The sequence below is a fragment of the Cydia amplana genome, chromosome 13 (genome assembly GCF_948474715.1).
Source record: "Cydia amplana chromosome 13, ilCydAmpl1.1, whole genome shotgun sequence".
Lineage (NCBI taxonomy): Eukaryota > Metazoa > Arthropoda > Insecta > Lepidoptera > Tortricidae > Cydia > Cydia amplana.
The window spans coordinates 3,681,888-3,704,442 of record NC_086081.1 but is presented as its reverse complement, the minus strand read 5'-3'; the positions used below and the strand labels follow the sequence as shown (position 1 = coordinate 3,704,442).

The window sequence follows — 22,555 nt, the reverse complement described above, 5'->3', positions numbered from 1 at the left end:
ACGCGAGCAATGGTCGCTAACCAGCGCCTACGCCTGTTGGCAGGCCGCGCTGGACAGCACGCGCTCGCTGTCTAAAGACCATGCGACGTTGGCAGCGTTATACGGAGGGCAACTGGCTTCAAGGTTACAGAGGGCGGCTGACGACGCGTTGAGGTTACACAGGAAATGCCGGGACATAGGTGAGTGTTTCTGTATTAGCAAAAAATTGTGCGCCGTATATATTGATTACCAGAGACATCTGTAAGGTCTTTGCTGGACGCCCTGAACTGCTAGGTACTGAACGCAACGTAAGGCGTTCACCTAAAGACAAATAATTGAAGATTTGTTACCGTGCTTCATGATATTAACTCACATTCATGAAGCACGATGATTCATTAATTCATTTCATTCATTCGTGCTTCATAATTTGTTAAAGTGATTAATAAAGGTGATTTGCTAATTAATAAATTAATTCGACTACTTACACAAGAATAGAGATTTTTCCATAGCTAAAGGGGCCACTGATTACCAGTCCGCCAGACGGTATCGGCCTGTCAGTTATAGCGTGACCGTGACGGAACTGTCAACTTTTTGTTTTAACTGATAGGCCGATATCGTCCGGCGGACTGTTAATCAGTGGGCCCCTTAATACAGCATTGATTTTATTTCTTATTCGTCAAATAACTTCTAATACCCTATATAATCTGATCCCTAATAATCTTCTTGTACCCCAAACACGGAACACATGAACCTTGGCATATTTTGCTCAACTATGTTTTTTTTTCAGTACTGGAGCGCCATGAAGAAGTAGGCGCAGCCTTAGCCGACGCGGCAGCCGCGGGGAAGGCGCAAGCGGCAGCGGCCGCAGAATGGCGCGCCGCGGCAGCTAAGCTGAGGCACGCCCACGATCAGAAGACTCGGCTGGCTGCCGCCGACCCTCCTAGAGTTAAGAAACTGAAGGCTTTGGATAAAGAGCTAGAGAAGGTTAGTAAATGTTTTCGAGAAGCGAATCTATCATAGGTGACTTCGCCGCCAATGGCGCGCCGCGTCAGCCAAGCTGAGACACGCCCACGATCACAAGACTCGGCTGGTTGCCGCCGACCCTCTTAGAGTTAAGAAGCTGAAGGCTTTGGATAAAGAACTAGAGAAGGTTAGTAAATGTTTTCGAGAAGCGAAATCACCTATCTTAGGTGTCTTCGCCGCCGAATGGTGCGCCGCGGCAGCGAAGCTGAGGCACGCCCACGATCAGAAGCCTCGGCTGGCTGCCGCCGACCCTCCTAGAGTTAAGAAGCTGAAGGCTTTGGATAAAGAGCTAGAGAAGGTTAGTAAATGTTTTCGAGAAGCGAAATCACCTATCATAGGTGACTTCGCCGCCGAATGGCGCGCCGCGGCAGCTAAGCTGAGGCACGCCCACGATCAGAAGCCTCGGCTGGCTGCCGCCGACCCTCCTAGAGTTAAGAAGCTGAAGGCTTTGGATAAAGAGCTAGAGAAGGTTAGTTGCATTCTGTAGGTCAGTTCTAAAGTGGAATATTGTAGGCTAATGGCTTCTGGAGATGATTGCTGACTTCATATAGTAGCCTAACAAGGCCCAAGAGGCAGCAGAGGGTGCGGACCCGGACCGTTATAGCGTGACTCATCCATAAACCATCATCTGATCAGTCAAAAATTTATGAAACATCCAATTATTTTTCTCTATGACGAGGTTGGTCTCATGCATAGTATCAGTTTTTGAAAGTCTACTTATGTATATATCATCAATATGACTTAAAAGCCCAGTTGTATAACCATTGTAATTGTTACAGCGACGCGGCCGACACAGCGAGGCGCGCGCTAAGGCCCTGCGCGCACGCGCGGACTACGTGCTAAGTCTCGAAGCCGCGAACGCGACTCTGCAGCGGTACTACCTTGATGACATCCCCGATATAATGCTTGTGAGTTACATTGAAGTCAATAAAAAAAAAATTGGTTTTCTGTTCTTTAGGTAACAAAGAAGTTGTTGTTAAAACAAGATAAAGATAAAAAGATAAAGATATATTTATTTGCAAAAATGTAGTGATAAACATAGGTGGACAATAATTTTGGAGGCGTACATTTCACTTGAAGAAGCATGCAAATTTTTCTTACTAGCTAGGTACTAAAACTAAATATATACAAATTGAAGCTAAGTTTGGTTATACAGTAATAATAATAATAACATCATCGAAATACACACATATATCATTTCATTTCTACCTTTGACTTACAATATTACCATTATATAAAATTATTTATTCATTTACAAATGTCAAATTTCTCCCTACGATTTACAATAAGTATTACCATTAAGCATAAAAATTATTTATTCATTAAGCTGCCCTCTAGGGTAATGTTTATTTAAATTTTACCATTTAAACTTTATTACACGTTATAAATTTTACAAATGGCGGACTTAATGCTTTAAGGCATTCTCTACCAGTCAACCATTGGGTGAAACAGAAACTTGTAGTTAGTGTAGGTGTAATGTTGTGTGGATCTAAAACTTAGTTAAGGGTGTATTGAACCGTTGCTACAAATCAGACGTGTCTCGATGATGGTATTGGGTATGGAACTTTCAATACTTACGAGTAGTAGAGAAAGCGCCATTATCGTTTGTCCTTGTCAAACGGACTCCCAAGTTCCGTTTCAAATTGTTAATCAAATCAGCAAATAGAGACTCTTCGCCTCGATAAAAGATAAAAAGATAAAAGATAGTTTATTCAAGTAGGCATAATTACAATGCGCTTATGAACGTCAAATAAAGCTAGGTAGACCGGCTCCAACCCTACACCTCTGCCCCGAGAAGATTTAAATCCCCCCTCAATTGGAGGAGGGTATCCCATTATGGGACCGGCAACAAACTCGGCGGGACACATCATTTCAAAAATAATTACATCTTATAATTAACATGCATTACGAGAAAATAAGGAAAAAAAAAATACAATTTAAATTACTATAGAATTCATGCAATTATACACATAAGGTGTAATAGAAATTTGATTTAGGAAATATACATACGTACATGGAATCATACAAATTCGTAGCTCTTTCAGAAATACGAGTAATGTGCGTAGCGTAGGCGGCGCGCGAACCCGACACCTCACGTGGCAGGATCGCCATGTGGTGCGGGAAGTTGGAGGAGCAATTAAACAAGTGAATGCTGATTAAAGACTAAAGTTTTATTCAATAAACACGTAATTTATAGCTACAAAAACGGCAAGGTTGCATTATTACTTACTTATAAACTAACTCGTTACAACTGTTTGTATTATGCCCAGTGCATGGAGGTCGGTTTCGAGGCCGTAGTGGGTCGCTGCGTGCGCACCGCCGCCGAGGCCGAGGCCGCAAGAGCAGCGGCCTTATGCGCGGCCGCCGGCGCGCTGCGGGGTGCGGCCTCGGCTTTGGACTCTTTGAAGGACAGACAAAAGACGCTGGACGCTCATGCGCCGACTTTCGCGTTGCCACGGCCACTGCCTTATCACGGGACACCTCCTGAAGAACAAGTAAGTAGTGTAGCTGACTACCTATAGTTATTTGTACAACAAGAGATCAAAGTGTGAAATTTTTTCGTTTCGTTTCGTTTTTCGACTTAAAATACGTGAGTGACCCGTTTTTAATATATTTACTATGTCTTTGTCTCACGGAAGTTTTGTTATTAAAATGAAACACCCTACTGACTACCTCATTCTGTATTTTTGTCAATAGCTAATTGCACCTCTGGAGTTGCAGGCGTCCATAGGCTACGGTGACTGCTTACCATCAGGCGGCCCGTATGCTTGTTTGCCACCGATGTGGTATAAAAAAAAATTGACAAGTTCTGCATTGCTAACAATGCAGAGTTTGGTGCTATGTTAACTTGTGTTACGGTATATGACCAACGACATCGTCGCGACTGTATTGATACTCGCCAAGTTAATTGTTTTCACACATAATAAAAGTATGAATAACTGTATTCTTCATAAACTCATCTGAATTTACGGAACTCAAATATGGTTCTTATCGGTATGATATTAAGATTTAAAATGAATTTAAATGGTGAATGTTTGATCGATCGAGAATCGCTGCAAAAAAAGTCGCCGTGTACCTCTTTTATTTTCCCTGACAAAAATGATTAGGACTCCTGAAGACTTACAATCAGTATACCTTGACATTTTGTTCAAAAATAGGGGTTAAATAAAATTGGGAATGCTTTAAAATCTTACTGGCGCAGCCGGTAGGATCCTCAGTTGCTCACCTTGGTGCAAAATTAACCTTAATAACCATAAAAATCTCTTCCAGGACCAAGAAATGCGTGAGCTAGTGAACGGCGCAGCAGAAGAACAGGACGCAGCGGCGGCAGCAGGGGCAGCAGAGCTCGCGCAACGGTTGCAGCAACTTGAGAGCGGAGCGAGGGCTCTTAGGGCTGAATGTAGAGAGAGTGCTAAGACTCTTGATGCGGCTGAGGCTGAACTTGTTAAACAGGTATGTTTAAACTCGTAAGTCCCACCATATAAAGTTTTCAAATTTTGAATTTGAACCTTATTATATAAACTAGTCAATTAGAACGAATTTCGTTTGTTTTAAAAAGCAATGAAACAAAATAAATGCTACTTTATTTGGTTCTTGAAAGGTTCAAATTAGATTGCACGAATATGTACATTGTAATGTACATTTAGTCTCAGGAGGTTAACCGAATTTAAACTGTTGTGAGACATACTAACATTGAATAATTGTACGGTTTAGACTAGCTTGTTTTTAGCCACTCCAAAGCGTAAAATAATTCAAGGTATGTTTAAGACTATCTGGATGTATGTTGAGATCTTTAGGTAATTTTCTCCAGGCTTTTAAAAGGTTTGCAATTGATCAAAAGATGATAAGGCAGATGGTGAGCATGTTATACAAATGACTTTAAAGAGGATGAGTTGAGTATGATACGAATACGCAAGACAGAGCTCTAGAGTGTGATCTACGGTCGAGTGTGGGAAAGTAACGAAATTCTATGTAGACTATACGGTTGAAACAGGTAGCATTCCATAAAAAATTGGCATTTTCTGTTAAGGTTTCGTCACACAGGCGCGTTTTCCGGGCGGCGCGTGAGCGGGGCGTGGGCGTTTTATATGTAAAAGCGGCGGTTTAGATATTTGAAACCAAATTGTAACGTTCATTGAATAAAAACTTATAGGTAAAGTTGACGAGATATAAAGTGAGCCGATCTTGTTCAAACTTGTTCGAGAGATCGGCTCACTTTATATTTCGTTAACCTTACGGCAGAACGTGACTCGAGACTGCTGTGGAATGCCTCGTGCCAGGCATATGTACAAAAAGCTTTTTCATGTGGTAATTTCCGCACGGCTAACGGCTAGTATTATTATCATTGACGTATATCTCAGGACGGGTTATACGGGCACTAAAAATGGTACTACTTCAGCGGTAACACTCACGAATTCGAGCCAATCGTGCAGTCTAACGCAACTAGTTGCGACCAATCGCGCGCGTGATGCGAACTCATCAACCAATCGCGTTGTAGCGGTGTCACACCGCTGTGCTGGCCCCATTCATGCCCCATTTTTATTGTCCTGATTAGAAGGGGCGTTCCACGAGAATGTCGCTTACGTAACGCTTTCGCCTTGTATGGCAGCTACCTTAATCAAATCCCTAAAGTTCTAGATTATACTGCCAATTTCTTAGCCAAGTCGTGAAATATTAACAGACCCAATATAGCTTACTCAGCATTTTCAGAAGTATTAGAATAATGTCGTTACGTAAGCGACATTCTCGTGGAATGCCCCAGAACCTGCTTGTACAGCCGACACTCACAGCTCGGTCATAAAACTGCGGCACGCAAAGGAGATTCACGGTTCGTGCGCGGTTATAAGTTTCAATTTTGCTTGCAGGCGGCGATATAGGTGTAATTTTATACCTAAATCCACTGCCTAAATCTGACTTTTGTGAAGGAGTGAATTTTCTGTACGGTAGTACTATTAGTTACTTAGAGGTATACAACTTTTTTTTGCCGCCATTTTATTTTGGCGGTAAATATGACAGTTATTGCATGAAAATTAGTTTGTGTAGATACGGCAAATTTATTATGGAGCGTTTTACGACGGAACAACGTGTTTTAATCATTAAAAACAATAGAAATATTAAAAATAACGTTTCCCGGTCGATTAATTTCGAGAAACGGTGACATTGACTGGCCCCCAAGATCGCCTGATTTAACAGCTCCTGACTTTTTTCTGTGGGGCTATCTAAAGGGACGTGTCTATGCTAATAGGCCAACGAACCTTCAGCAATTAAAACAAAATATTCGAAACACTGTCGCTGAGATAACGCCAGAAATGTGTGAAAAAGTGACGAAAAACGCGATGAAAAGGGTTCGCATCTGCCATGCTGCTAGAGGTGGACATTTGTCTGACATTATTTTCCATGTGTAATTGCTGACCTTATATATATTTAACAAGGAATACTTAATATTTTTTATGTTTTATAGAATAAAATTTCAAAAATAAAGTGTATACCTCTTATTTGGCCACCCTGTATTTCAGATGGAAGGCAGCGCGGCGCAGTGGGAGGCGGCGCGTCTGTTCGGGCCGGACGCGCCCGCGCCGCCGCCGCCCGACGACCACGAGGGGCCGAGGAAGGAACAGGAGGACTACTATCTCGCGGTTAGTATTCGCTAGGTGTAGTGTTGAGTCGCTCACTCGTGAGGCACCTCATTTGTACCAGGGATGTTGCGAACATCCGCATCCGCAACCGCGGAACTTCCGCATTATTTTTAACATCCGCATCCGCATCCGCAAAAAATCGATGCGGATTTAATGCGGATGCGGATGTGGAACAGTTCGGTACAGGAACGTCTTAGCATCGGCGGAAGTGCTATACTGCTAGGTAATTTAGTAATTAGCCAAAAAAACGTATTAGAAATTAGCAGCCAAGCGTGAGTGGGACTTATTGTACGGAACCCTACGAACGCGAGTCCGACTCGCACTTGGCCGGTTTTTTGAAATAAAAATTACTAAAATGTAATATTTGACGTTTTTTATGTACCTATCTTGACATCCGCATCCACGGATGTGAGCCTCGAAAAATCCGCATCCGCATCCGCATCCGCGGATGTCAAAAAATCGGCATCCGCAACATCCCTGATTTGTACCACTCATTTTGTTAATTTGTCGCAGTACTTCGTACCGCAAAAATGTCTTACTTCACTCCTCTATTCATTTTACTTGATTCTAAAATTATCTTTCTCCTAAAAGTTCTATTCTTAACCTCCAGAATTGCACTCCAATTAAATATATGTTACTATTTATTTATTTATAAAGGAAGTGATGAATACATAAATATGTATATACATTAAATATTTTTGTCGCCGTTGGAATGAATGGAATAGTCGACGCTGAAAATATGCTAGTACCTCACCTCATTTGAAGTAAGACATTGTAACACCTCATTTTAGAAAATGAGGTACTCATACAAACTCATTTTAAATTGATCTCCTACCCATCACTAGCTAGGTGCACGACTGGTGCTGCCCTCATTTTGGCAGACTTTCTACGTTAAATCTTATGGAGTAAAATTAGTTCAAGCGGCTGCCGCTAGTACTAATGGCGGCCATTCCATAAGATTACCTGTGTTTGTGACGATCAGCGCCACTTCCCCCTCCACCGACTTCGCACCTTGCCAATTTGGTGATTAGTGGCATGGTCGCATTTTTATCGCCTGTCATGTTCTAACAAGTATGTAAGTGCGAAAGTGACAGGCGATAAAAATGAAACCATGCTGCTTGCTGTAGGCTGTACGGAGCGTTTAGCTTCTGTCCGTCGGTGTAAACGTAACGGTCTACTTTTGGATGTGTCCCTGCTTGATATAGATGGTCAACCAAATCTTGTCAGTAAAAAAAGGCGCGAAATTCAAATTTTCTATGGGATGCGATCCCTTCGCGCCTACATTTTTCAAATTTGCCGCCTTTTTCTATTGTCAAGATCTAGTTGACCAAGTATAGTTACTACCTACGCTGACAATCGCAGGAAGATTTCTTAGATAAGTACTGAGTTTTAAGGAAATGCAATCAGATCAAAAACGTTGACATTCAGCATGGCGCCCAATTTTTTATGTTGTTGTGTTTAAATTCTGTACGACTACGAGGGGCGTTCAATAAAAAGTGAGAATGAGTATGTTACGAGGGGCGTTCAATATATAGTGAGAATGAGATGTAAACTCTTTAAATATTAGGAAAGTAAATACTGGCCGGTAAAGCTAATCTACCTAGCTGATCGCCATGAAAAAAAAAACTAACTGTTTTTTGTTTAAAAAAAAAAACGGCGATTTCTTTGCGATGCTATTGAGTACGTTAGCGAAAATGGAGAAAATTGAACTGCGCGCCGTTATCAAATACTTGTGTTTGAAAAATTTTTCTACGGACCAAGTCGATTTAGATTTACGGGACACTTTAAGGTCTAATGCTCCTCCGTATTCGACAGTCGCACGTTGGTGCGCCGAATTTAGACGTGGAAGAACATCGACCATGGATGACCCCCGCTCCGGACGCCCTAGTACAGCAGTAACTGAAGAAATTGTGAAAAAAGTCGAAAACTTAGTTTTGGCGGATCGTCGTGTCACGGTTCGTTTTATTGCTGAAAATGTAAAGATTTCAACGGGGAGCGTGCATAATATTTTACATGAACGCTTGGGTATGAAAAAGGTATCAGCGCGTTGGGTACCCAGAATGCTTACTGACACGCAAAAACAAACTAGAGTCGAGATTTGTCAAGAAGGTTTGGACCTGATACAGCAAGACAGGGAACTTTTTTTGGCGCGATTTATAACAATGGACGAAACATGGCTCCATCATTACGACCCTGAAACGAAACCGCAGTCTATGACATGGAAAAGGCCATCATCTCCAACTCCGAAGAAATTCAAGGTGGGCCCATCTGCCGGTAAGGTCATGGGCTCTGTTTTTTGGGATGGTAAAGGGGTCGTAGTGATTGAGTATCTCGAGCATGGAGCCACTATTACGGGCACTTTATATGCCAAACAAATAGCAACATTGCGCAATGAGATCCGTGAAAAACGGCGAGGTAAACTCTCGAAAATTGTGTTGTTCCATCAGGACAATGCACCGGCACACAAGTCCGCCGTTGCAATGGCTGCAATACGTGATGCTGGGTTCGATATCCTTAAGCATCCTCCGTATTCACCAGACCTCGCCCCTAGTGATTTCTACCTATTTCCGAGATTGAAGGAATACCTGAGAGGCAAGAAATTTGAAGACGACGACGCGGTAGTCGCTCCAGTACAGGATTTTTTAAGTACTCAAGATGAAACCTTTTTTAGAAATGGAATTTTAAGTTTAGAAAAAAGATATACTAAGTGTATTATGCTAAAAGGTGACTATGTCGAAAAATAAAATAATATTTAATAAAAGTTGTATATAACATACTCATTCTCACTTTTTATTGAACGCCCCTCGTATATACAACTTTTATTAAATGTTATTTTATTTTTCGACATAGTCACCTTTTAGCATAATACACTTTTCATACCTTTTGATACCTTTTTCATACCCAAGCGTTCATGTAAAATATTTATGCACGCTCCCCGTTGAAATCTTTACATTTTCAGCAATAAAACGAACCGTGACACGACGATCCGCCAAAACTAAGTTTTCGACTTTTTTCACAATTTCTTCAGTTACTGCTGTAGTAGGGCGTCCGGAGCGGGGGTCATCCATGGTCGATGTTCTTCCACTTCTAAATTCGGCGCACCAACGTGTAACTGTCGAATACGGAGGAGCATTAGACCTTAAAGTGTCCCGTAAATCTAAATTGACTTGCTCCGTAGAAAAATTTTTCAAACACAAGTATTTAATAACGGCGCGCAGTTCAATTTTCTCCATTTTCGCTAACGTACTCAACAGCATCGCAAAGAAATCGCCGTATTTTTTTTTTAAAACAAAAAACAGTTAGTTTTTTTTTTCATGGCAATCAGCTAGGTAGATTAGCTTTACCGGCCAGTATTTACTTTCCTAATATTTAAAGAGTTTGCATCTCATTCTCATTATATATTGAACGCCCCTCGTATATTTTCTTTATCGTTTAACGCTCGGGTAATAAAAGTAGGTATATGTTTAGGAGCACAGAATTGAAAGATAGGTAGGGGAGGATTGCTAAGACAAACATGTGATATTATAACAAGTCAATTTCCCCGTGAACTTGAGTACCTACTGAGTGGTGAATAGCTCAAATCTGATACGTGCATGTGTTTGTGCGAAATAGGTTTGTTTCGTCTTAAGCCATTAAGGCCCACTCGCACCATCCTTCCAATCCAGGGTTTAAGCGGTTAAATCGTTAACCCAGTGTCAAATTGTACCGGTAACCATGGTAACTCGTGCCGTGTGGTGCCGGCATCAGAAAAGAATAGCACCACCCCATCTCGTCCCGTGGGTGTCGTATAAGGCGACTAAGGGAAAACTGGCGACAGATATGCATATGAGCAAGGCTCGCCCGTATCCTTAGCGGGGTCCTTGCTCACAAGAGCTGTGCGCGCTCCACATCGAAAAAAAAAAAAACCATGGTAATTCCAGGTTTAACCGGTTAACCCGAGTTAGTGAAATGGTGTAAGTGGCGTTAAGTGGACTTATTATTATTTATTTATTTATTATTTATTTTCATAAGACACAGTACATAGGTGTTACATTGAAATAGGACTGCCAAACTGCGAAACAGTTTGATGGCAGTTAGTAAAGCTCTTGATATACATTTTTGTGTCAGTTAAATATTTATAAACATGCTGTATTATTTTAACTTAATAACTAAGCATGCAAATTTAAATCTAAATATTTTATTAGGCCACCAGGGCCAGCAAAGACGGGTCCACTTTTATATGTTTCCATAATAATATTACTGACCTCTCGCGTGAAAGTTGTTTGTTTTGATGAACCCAGAAGTTCCGGTCGTACGTGTGCAGCGCGGGTCGGCTGGCGCGGCTGGAGAGCAAGGCGGCGTGCATGCGCGCGCGGCTGGTGCGCGCGGCGCCCGCGCCGCCCGCGTCCCCGCCCTCGCCGCCGCGCCGCGCCGCCGCGCGCCTGCGCCGCGGGCAGTTCGCCGCGCCGCTCGACGACCACCTCGCGGCCGCCCGGGCCGACCTGCCGAGGGTGCTGACGTCGTGTGTGCGCGTCATATCCAGCTACGGTCAGTGTCTGTGTTGTATCTGTACCTTGTCCCCCTCCCCCCCACACTGAGCTGAGGCAAGATTAGCGCCGTTGGACGATCATAGCAGACTTATTACAGAGGGTGTTGACGTCGTGTGTGCGCGTCATATCCAGCTACGGTCAGTGTCTGTGTTGTATCTGTACCTTGTCCCCCTCCCCCCCACACTGAGCTGAGGCAAGATTAGCGCCGTTGGACGATCATAGCAGACTTATTACAGAGGGTGTTGACGTCGTGTGTGCGGGTCATATCCAGCTACGGTCAGTGTCTGTGTTGTATCTGTACCTTGTCCCCCTCCCCCCCACACTGAGCTGAGGCAAGATTAGCGCCGTTGGACGATCATAGCAGACTTATTACAGAGGGTGTTGACGTCGTGTGTGCGGGTCATATCCAGCTATGGTCAGTGTCTGTGTTGTATCTGTACCTTGTCCCCCTCCCCCCCACACTGAGCTGAGGCAAGATTAGCGCCGTTGGACGATCATAGCAGACTTATTACAGAGGGTGTTGACGTCGTGTGTGCGGGTCATATCCAGCTATGGTCAGTGTCTGTGTTGTATCTGTACCTTGTCCCCCTCCCCCCCACACTGAGCTGAGGCAAGATTAGCGCCGTTGGACGATCATAGCAGACTTATTACAGAGGGTGTTGACGTCGTGTGTGCGGGTCATATCCAGCTATGGTCAGTGTCTGTGTTGTATCTGTACCTTGTCCCCCTCCCCCCCACACTGAGCTGAGGCAAGATTAGCGCCGTTGGACGATCATAGCAGACTTATTACAGAGGGTGTTGACGTCGTGTGTGCGGGTCATATCCAGCTATGGTCAGTGTCTGTGTTGTATCTGTACCTTGTCCCCCTCCCCCCCACACTGAGCTGAGGCAAGATTAGCGCCGTTGGACGATCATAGCAGACTTATTACAGAGGGTGTTGACGTCGTGTGTGCGGGTCATATCCAGCTATGGTCAGTGTCTGTGTTGTATCTGTACCTTGTCCCCCTCCCCCCCACACTGAGCTGAGGCAAGATTAGCGCCGTTGGACGATCATAGCAGACTTATTACAGAGGGTGTTGACGTCGTGTGTGCGGGTCATATCCAGCTATGGTCAGTGTCTGTGTTGTATCTGTACCTTGTCCCCCTCCCCCCCACACTGAGCTGAGGCAAGATTAGCGCCGTTGGACGATCATAGCAGACTTATTACAGAGGGTGTTGACGTCGTGTCTGCGGGTCATATCCAGCTATGGTCAGTGTCTGTGTTGTATCTGTACCTTGTCCCCCTCCCCCCCACACTGAGCTGAGGCAAGATTAGCGCCGTTGGACGATCATAGCAGACTTATTACAGAGGGTGTTGACGTCGTGTGTGCGGGTCATATCCAGCTATGGTCAGTGTCTGTGTTGTATCTGTACCTTGTCCCCCTCCCCCCCACACTGAGCTGAGGCAAGATTAGCGCCGTTGGACGATCATAGCAGACTTATTACAGAGGGTGTTGACGTCGTGTGTGCGGGTCATATCCAGCTATGGTCAGTGTCTGTGTTGTATCTGTACCTTGTCCCCCTCCCCCCCACACTGAGCTGAGGCAAGATTAGCGCCGTTGGACGATCATAGCAGACTTATTACAGAGGGTGTTGACGTCGTGTCTGCGGGTCATATCCAGCTATGGTCAGTGTCTGTGTTGTATCTGTACCTTGTCCCCCTCCCCCCCACACTGAGCTGAGGCAAGATTAGCGCCGTTGGACGATCATAGCAGACTTATTACAGAGGGTGTTGACGTCGTGTGTGCGGGTCATATCCAGCTATGGTCAGTGTCTGTGTTGTATCTGTACCTTGTCCCCCTCCCCCCCACACTGAGCTGAGGCAAGATTAGCGCTGTTGGACGATCATAGCAGACTTATTACAGAGGGTGTTGACGTCGTGTGTGCGGGTCATATCCAGCTATGGTCAGTGTCTGTGTTGTATCTGTACCTTGTCCCCCTCCCCCCCACACTGAGCTGAGGCAAGATTAGCGCCGTTGGACGATCATAGCAGACTTATTACAGGGGGTGTTGACGTCGTGTCTGCGGGTCATATCCAGCTATGGTCAGTGTCTGTGTTGTATCTGTACCTTGTCCCCCTCCCCCCCACACTGAGCTGAGGCAAGATTAGCGCCGTTGGACGATCATAGCAGACTTATTACAGAGGGTGTTGACGTCGTGTGTGCGGGTCATATCCAGCTATGGTCAGTGTCTGTGTTGTATCTGTACCTTGTCCCCCTCTCCCCCACACTGAGCTGAGGCAAGATTAGCGCCGTTGGACGATCATAGCAGACTTATTACAGAGGGTGTTGACGTCGTGTCTGCGGGTCATATCCAGCTATGGTCAGTGTCTGTGTTGTATCTGTACCTTGTCCCCTCCCCCCCACACTGAGCTGAGGCAAGATTAGCGCCGTTGGACGATCATAGCAGACTTATTACAGAGGGTGTTGACGTCGTGTGTGCGGGTCATATCCAGCTATGGTCAGTGTCTGTGTTGTATCTGTACCTTGTCCCCCTCCCCCCCACACTGAGCTGAGGCAAGATTAGCGCCGTTGGACGATCATAGCAGACTTATTACAGAGGGTGTTGACGTCGTGTGTGCGGGTCATATCCAGCTACGGTTAGTGGGTTTGTTATATCTGACCATGTCTGTCTGTCCCCCGTGCTACCCTGAGGCGAGACCATTCCCGAGGGTGTTGACGTTGTATGTGCGGGTCATATCGTGCCACGGTCAGTGTCTGTGTTGTATCTGTCCCCTGTCCGTCTGTCCCCCGTGCCGCACTGAGACAAGTTTAGCGCCGTTGGATGATCATAGCGGACTTACCGAGGATGTTAACGTCATATATGCGTCATGCGAGTCATATCGAGCTCCGGTAAGTGTACGAGTATTGTGCGTCTGTCTCTGTTTATTTCTTGATTTGTAACTTTACGCATCACGTCCGCACGAAGCGTTTCAGTCTCGCTGGAAACAGCTTTGACTCTTAATTCCTAATTTTCATCTTCCTGGCGTTGTCCCGAGTCACAAAAAGAGCCAGATGTCTCGAGTGTGTCGGTAACCTATTGCCGCTATACTTCCTATCTGCAACACTCATTTGATGACAAAAACACCCGTATTCCGAATAAAAGAAAAGCGACATTTCCATCAAATGATTGTTGCAGATATGAGGTTGAGTAAGTTTAGCGACGCTATGTAATTCCAACAATTAACAAAAACCCTAGCTTCTACGAAAGCATCGAGTCTTTAAATGTGTAGGGAAATAGGCTTGATTATGAAAACCTTGTTATTAGGCTCCAAACATGCATTTGACCCTCACACCAACCGTTTTGTTTGCAGGTCTACGGCACCAAGGCATCTTCCGTGTGTCAGGGTCTCAAGTGGAAATGCAAGCATTACGCGCTGCCTTCGAAAGGGGCGAGGACCCGCTGGCTCACGTTAGAGACGCGTCCGATATCAACTCTGTGAGTATTTAATCCATTAATATACTTGGTCAAGCAGATCTTGTCAGTAGAAAAAGGCGGCAAATTTGAAAAATGTAGGCGCGAAGGGATATCGTCCCATAGAAAATTTGAATTTCGCGCCTTTTTTACTGACAACATTTGCTTGATCAGCTATAGCAAAAATTATAGCTTTGGTGGGACTATTTGACAAATAACTAACGTGTTCTATCCGCTAGGTATTATTCGTTAATCTATGAAAGATAAAACACCCACAAAAAATCGCTCATCGATACTCACTGTTTAGAGCAGGGGCCGTTTCTCAAAAGCTTGTAACTTGTAAGATAAGTGGAAGTCCCTTTCTAACAAAAAAAGCGGCCAAGTGCGAGTCGGACTCGCCCATGAAGGGTTCCGTATTTAGGCGATTTATGACGTATAAAAAAAAACTACTTACTAGATCTCGTTCAAACCAATTTTCGGTGGAAGTGTACATGGTAATGTACATCATATATTTTTTTTTAGTTTTATCATTCTCTTATTTTAGAAGTTACAGGGGGGGGGGGGGACGACGACACACATTTTACAACTTTGGAAGTGTCTCTCCCGCAAACTATTCAGTTTAGAAAAAAATGATATTAGAAACCTCAATATCATTTTTGAAGCCCTATCCCTATGGATAGGGCTTCGTGTGGGGTATCTATAAACTAGTAACCCATACGTGTGGGGTATCTATATACCCCACACGTATGGGTTTGATGAAAAAAATTTTTTTGAGTTTCAGTTCGTTCGGTATGGGGAACCCCAAAAATTTTTTGTTTTTTCTATTTTTGTGTGAAAATCTTAATGCGGTTCACAGAATACATCTACTTACCAAGTTTCAACAGTATAGTTCTTATAGTTTCGGAGAAAAGTGGCTGTGACATACGGACGGACAGACGGACAGACAGACAGACATGACGAATCTATAAGGGTTCCGTTTTTTGCCATTTGGCTACGGAACCCTAAAAACTGTCAAATAGTGACATTCGCTTGTATTACAAGTTACAAGCTTTTGAGAAACGGGCCCCAGGTCAGTTCTTATTTGTTGAATTATCATTATTAATGATAGTCCGAGACTAATATAGTCACCCTTTCCAGGTGTGTGGTCTCCTAAAGCTGTACCTCCGTGAGCTCCGTCCACCGCTTCTACCGCCACAGCTACAAGAACGCCTACTACGTTTAGCCGCTTTACCGAGCGACGCGGATTTTGTACGGCGCATGCGTGAACTGTTAGCGACGTTGCCAGCTTCCTCTGTGCTTGTGTTGCGGTATCTGCTGGCGTTCTTGGCACAGTAAGTCTTATTACTATTAAGTTAAGGTACAATTTGTTCTAACGCCGCTACAAGAACGCCTACTACGCTTAGCCGCATTACCGAGCGACGCGGACTTTGTACGGCGCATGCGTGAACTGTTAGCGACGTTGCCAGCTTCCTCTGTGCTTGTGTTGCGGTATCTGCTGGCGTTCTTGGCACAGTGAGTCTTATAACTATGTAATTAAGGTTTAAATTAGTTTAGTAGGTTATTACCAAGCAACGCGGACTTCGTACGGCGAATGAGAGAACTGTTAGCGACGTTGCCAGCTTCCTCTGTGCTTGTGTTGCGGTATCTGCTGGCGTTCTTGGCACAGTGAGTCTTATTACTATTAAGTTAAGGTACAATTTGTTCTACCGCCGCTACAAGAACGCCTACTGCGTTTAGCCCCTTTACCGAGCGACGCGGACTTTGTACGGCGCATGCGTGAACTGTTAGCGACGTTGCCAGCTTCCTCTGTGCTTGTGTTGCGGTATCTGCTGGCGTTCTTGGCACAGTGAGTCTTATAACTATGTAATTAAGGTTTAAATTAGTTTAGTAGGTTATTACCAAGCAACGCGGACTTCGTACGGCGAATGAGAGAACTGTTAGCGACGTTGCCAGCTTCCTCTGTGCTTGTGTTGCGGTATCTGCTGGCGTTCTTGGCACAGTGAGTCTTATTACTATTAAGTTAAGGTACAATTTGTTCTAACGCCGCTACAAGAACGCCTACTACGTTTAGCCGCTTTACCGAGCGACGCGGACTTTGTACGGCGCATGCGTGAACTGTTAGCGACGTTGCCAGCTTCCTCTGTGCTTGTGTTGCGGTATCTGCTGGCGTTCTTGGCACAGTGAGTCTTATTACTATTAAGATAAGGTACAATTTGTTTTACCGCCGCTACAAGAACGCCTACTACGTTTAGCCGCTTTACCGAGCGACGCGGACTTTGTACGGCGCATGCGTGAACTGTTAGCGACGTTGCCAGCTTCCTCTGTGCTTGTGTTGCGGTATCTGCTGGCGTTCTTGGCACAGTGAGTCTTATTACTATTAAGATAAGGTACAATTTGTTTTACCGCCGCTACAAGAACGCCTACTACGTTTAGCCGCTTTACTGAGCGACGCGGACTTTGTACGGCGCATGCGTGAACTGTTAGCGACGTTGCCAGCTTCCTCTGTGCTTGTGTTGCGGTATCTGCTGGCGTTCTTGGCACAGTGAGTCTTATAACTATGTAATTAAGGTTTAAATTAGTTTAGTAGGTTATTACCGAGCGACGCGGACTTTGTTGGGCGAATGAGCTAATTGTTAGCGACGTTGCCAGCTTCCTCTGTGCTTGTGTTGCGGTATCTGCTGGCGTTCTTGGCACAGTGAGTCTTATTACTATTAAGATAAGGTACAATTTGTCCTAACGCCGCTACAAGAACGCCTACTACGTTTAGCCGCTTTACCGAGCGACGCGGACTTTGTACGGCGCATGCGTGAACTGTTAGCGACGTTGCCAGCTTCCTCTGTGCTTGTGTTGCGGTACCTGCTGGCGTTCTTGGCACAGTGAGTCTTATAACTATGTAATTAAGGTTTAAATTAGTTTAGTAGGTTATTACCGAGCGACGCGGACTTTGTTGGGCGAATGAGCTAATTGTTAGCGACGTTGCCAGCTTCCTCTGTGCTTGTGTTGCGGTATCTGCTGGCGTTCTTGGCACAGTGAGTCTTATTACAATTAAGATAAGGTACAATTTGTTCTACCGCCGCTACAAGAACGCCTACTACGTTTAGCCGCTTTACCGAGCGACGCGGACTTTGTACGGCGCATGCGTGAACTGTTAGCGACGTTGCCAGCTTCCTCTGTGCTTGTGTTGCGGTACCTGCTGGCGTTCTTGGCACAGTGAGTCTTATTACTATTAAGATAAGGTACAATTTGTTCTACCGCCGCTACAAGAACGCCTACTACGTTTAGCCGCTTTACCGAGCGACGCGGACTTTGTACGGCGCATGCGTGAACTGTTAGCGACGTTGCCAGCTTCCTCTGTGCTTGTGTTGCGGTATCTGCTGGCGTTCTTGGCACAGTGAGTCTTATTACTATTAAGATAAGGTACAATTTGTTCTACCGCCGCTACAAGAACGTCTACTACGTTTAGCCGCTTTACCGAGCGACGCGGACTTTGTACGGCGCATGCGTGAACTGTTAGCGACGTTGCCAGCTTCCTCTGTGCTTGTGTTGCGGTATCTGTTGGCGTTTTTGGCACAGTGAGTCTTATAACTATGTAATTAAGGTTTAAATTAGTTTAGTAGGTTATTACCAAGCAACGCGGACTTCGTACGGCGAATGAGAGAACTGTTAGCGACGTTGCCAGCTTCCTCTGTGCTTGTGTTGCGGTATCTGCTGGCGTTCTTGGCACAGTGAGTCTTATTACTATTAAGATAAGGTACAATTGGTCCTAACGCCGCTACAAGAACGCCTACTACGTTTAGCCGCTTTACCGAGCGACGCGGACTTTGTTGGGCGAATGAGCTAATTGTTACCGACGTTGCCAGCTTCCTCTGTGCTTGTGTTGCGGTACCTGCTGGCGTTCTTGGCACAGTGAGTCTTATTACTATTAAGATAAGGTACAATTTGTTTTACCGCCGCTACAAGAACGCCTACTACGTTTAGCCGCTTTACTGAGCGACGCGGACTTTGTACGGCGCATGCGTGAACTGTTAGCGACGTTGCCAGCTTCCTCTGTGCTTGTGTTGCGGTATCTGCTGGCGTTCTTGGCACAGTGAGTCTTATAACTATGTAATTAAGGTTTAAATTAGTTTAGTAGGTTATTACCGAGCGTCGCGGATTTTGTTGGGCGAATGAGCTAATTGTTAGCGACGTTGCCAGCTTCCTCTGTGCTTGTGTTGCGGTATCTGCTGGCGTTCTTGGCACAGTGAGTCTTATAGCTATGTTATTAGGGTTCAGATTGGTTTTGAAGGTTATCGGTGAAGCTATATATAGCTATAGCTGCACTCTGTACTGGTGTTTTATACTCAAAAGTTGCGGCTACACATATAGTCGCTTTATACCCAAAAGATTCGCTCCGCCCCCTATGTGGTCACTGCAGTGACCAGGAGTTGAAACTGTCAAGTTGAATAAAATTCAATATCTGGGCGACCGAGCTTTGCTCGGAAAACATATAAAAACTCAAAAATGCGCATTTTCCCAGAGATAAGACCCACCTAGATCGATTTTTCGCTCCCGAAAACCCCTATATATAACAAATTTCATCGAATTCGTTAGAGCCGTTTCCGAAATCCCTGATATATATATATATAAATAAATAAATAAATATACAAGAATTGCTCGTTGAAAGGTATACAATATTTTTAGGATAGCTTACTTGACTACCGTTAGTATTAGACTATTAGTATCGTTCTGAGGTAATGTGCTATACAGGATGCTTCCTGTAACAGGGGCAATAAATTAAACTGTAGGTTGTACTCCTCAAACTGACCAACATTTGTTCAGCAACTTTTAAAAATTATGAATCCTTTAGACTTCCTCTTTTTCATACAAAATAAATATTGCCTTCAATGTACGCTGACATCAGTGTGTTTGACGTTGCTTGTCACGCTTTAAACATAACAAAATTTGTAATACATTGCGTCTTAGAATAAACTTTAAAGTGTAATAAAAATCAAAACCTGAGTTATTTTCAAAAGTTGCTGAACAAATGTTGGTCAGTTTGAGGAGTACAGCCTACAGTTTGATTTTTTGCTCCTGTTACAGGAAGCACTCTGTAGTAACCTCCGTTTTTGTTACAGTTTAACAGAGTACAGCGAGTACAACATGATGGACGCGTGGAACCTGGCCATCTGCGTGGGCCCCACGCTGCTAGCGGCGTGGGGCGAGGGCGGGGCACAGCTCGCGGCGCAGAACCTGGTCAACGAGCTAGTCAAGCGGACTATTATACACCACGCCGCCATCTTTCCTCAAGATATCGCGCCCCATGCGCTGTACAAGCGACCCAGGTATGTTATATGCCCATTGGGACAAGGACACGGCACAGTTAGTCTCACAGAACCAATAACTAGATAAAAAAATAAATATTACATACCGTAAAATAGAGTAGGTTTCGCGGGGAGAGGTGGGTTATGAATGGGGAGAGAAGGTTTGAGAGGGGGGTGAGAAGGGATTTTAAGGCTACTGCTACAAAAATAATGTATTCCAATTTAAAATGGAGCTATAGTAATACGCATAATAAAAAAAAATCGATCCAACATTCTTCCAAAATCACCTTTGTATGAAAAGCCCTCTCACCCCAAATACGAGGCACTACGGGGTGAGGTGGGTTTTCCTCTTTATCGTCAAAGTTATGAAATGGAACTACCCAAAATAAGATAAAAACTAAAATAAAAACGTCCGGAACACTTATTATATACACCATTCAGTTTGCATATGTAAAAATAAAATGTTATCGAGGTTTTAATGTCAGTTTTGCGCCTACTCACCCCATTTTACGGTACTCAGGTACTTCCACACTGTGTTATTTGTATCGCGCTTCTGACACCAGTGCCCTGTTTATCAAAGACTTGTAACTTGTAATACAAGTGGTAGTCCCTTTTTGACAGCTTTTGTTAGAAAGGGACTTCCACTTGTATTACAAGTTACACGCTTTTTATAAACAGGGCACTGATAGTGATATGAATAAATAAATAGACTTTTAATTTTAAGTATAAGACTTTATTTATGAGAACATTCTAGGACCGAAACATGATGAATAGACTAACATAGATATCATAGATAAAGTAGAGTGTCTGAGTATAGTATTAACATCAGTGATACCAACATAACACACAGAAAGTCTGCATTAACTTCTATCCATTCCACACAAATAGCTTCTTAGGCAGGATACTCAGACAATACTAAGAGGTCGTTACGTCTTGAAGCTGTGCCGAAGTAACAGTTACTAATAAAAGCGTTTATAGTTGGTCAAACCAAATTTGTCAGTAAATAAGAACAAAAAAACTATACTCATTCTTTTCCTAAGGGTGCTAATTCAGATATAGTATGATTTTCTCTGTATATGTTTGAAATGAGACAGTCCTTTGACAAACTATCAGTGGCGGCGCGTCCATATGAGCCGATTCCCACCGGCTTGCCTATTTTTGGACGTTTGTTCAGAGTTGTGAAGGAAATATGTAAGCCAAACTAGGGCTTGCCTATGGATATGTTTGACGCGCCGCCACTGCAAACTATATATACTTTTTTGACTATATATTTTTCACCTCAGCAGCTCGAACAAGGGTACTTTGCTACTTAAAAACAGTGAGCAAAATCGTATTTTGCTCACTGTTTTTAAGTAGCAAAGTACCCTTGTTCGAGCTGCTGAGGTGAAAACTTAATTGTTGGTATATCTTAAGAAAACATGAGTGAATAGGTAAGTGATGAAGAAGGAATACATTTTTCGGGTTCTCTAATATGCTCTCACTGCTGAGGTGAAAAGTTTTGTGAACAACACGAGATCAAAGTTATTTACATCTCGTGCGCTTTTGAGTCCCTTACTACGCTCAAGATTCTAAATTAGATCTATTATAGAATCTTTCGCTCGCACGGGACTCAAAATAAGCACTCGAAGAAATATCAAACTTTGATCTCTTGTTGTACAAATAACTATTTTCACAGTGAAGAAAACGAGACCGTGGCGGAAGAAGGCGAGAGCGCGGCCGGCTCGGACGACGTAGACGCAGCGGAGGAGCCTGACGTGAACGACGACCTGTCGTTGTACGACGACGACGACGACAACGACGACGGTGCGTATCGCAACAGAGCAGAATCAGGCCAGTCAATACCTCAAGTACAGTTTGTAGCTTTCTAATAGACCCCGAAGGCTAATCCTATTGTCTATTGTTAAGAAAAACCGCTCGTGCCACGTGCCACAACCGCCTGCATAAAAAATCGGTACTTCGGTTACTGAGTGCCGGCGAGTCGGACGCTACAGAACCAGTCTAAAATGTGTCATCGAGATGCGTAACAGAGGCGCGTTATCGGAGAGCGCACCTACACTGGTTTTTTGAGCGTTGGACTAGCCCGCGCTCAGGTGCCAAATAGAATAATTAGGACCCTTTTTTGCAGGTAAGTAGCACGTGCGGTTTTACTGAACAATAGACAATAGGATTAGCCTTCGGGGTCTATTAGAAAGCTACAAACTATACAGGGCGGACACGCCATACATCAAAAATGATTTCCGTTTATATGTGTGCGCGGCACGTCTGTACACGCGTCATTGAGTTTCTGACGGAATCCTGACATGCTCTCAGTAGAGCGACTTACGCACACATTCATGTCGCGGCCTGTAGCGGGCGAGGTAATCCGAATCGGGGCGGGGCGGTGCGTGTCCGTTCTGTATGATAATACTATTACTTATTCTGTGCCTCAAGTATCAGCAAGACCGTCTTAAACTATGCTCCCTTGGGCACATAAGAATTTGTAGCCCTTTTGGAAAGTAAAAAAAGCGAATTAAACTAAAAAAAATCTACATGTTCTTCTAGGTATTTATTATGGGTAATCAAATACACTGTTGATCTCAATTTAGTTGTTAAATCTAGTCCGAAAGTAAAAACTTATTTGTAGATTTGACAGCTC

General features: G+C 44.1%; 1 protein-coding gene across 1 annotated transcript in view; it reads left to right on the top strand.

Annotated features, from left to right (window-relative positions):
• LOC134653369 (SLIT-ROBO Rho GTPase-activating protein 3-like) overlaps positions 1-22,555 on the top strand; it is a 102,765-nt gene that overhangs the window by 66,453 nt on the left and 13,757 nt on the right. The window contains exons 3-13 of the mRNA XM_063508706.1: positions 1-179; positions 767-963; positions 1,782-1,910; positions 3,273-3,497; positions 4,273-4,455; positions 6,519-6,638; positions 10,919-11,165; positions 14,520-14,644; positions 15,758-15,951; positions 19,735-19,941; positions 21,596-21,723. Coding sequence (XP_063364776.1) covers positions 1-179; positions 767-963; positions 1,782-1,910; positions 3,273-3,497; positions 4,273-4,455; positions 6,519-6,638; positions 10,919-11,165; positions 14,520-14,644; positions 15,758-15,951; positions 19,735-19,941; positions 21,596-21,723 — 1,934 coding nt within the window. The remainder of the gene's footprint in view (positions 180-766; positions 964-1,781; positions 1,911-3,272; positions 3,498-4,272; positions 4,456-6,518; positions 6,639-10,918; positions 11,166-14,519; positions 14,645-15,757; positions 15,952-19,734; positions 19,942-21,595; positions 21,724-22,555) is intronic.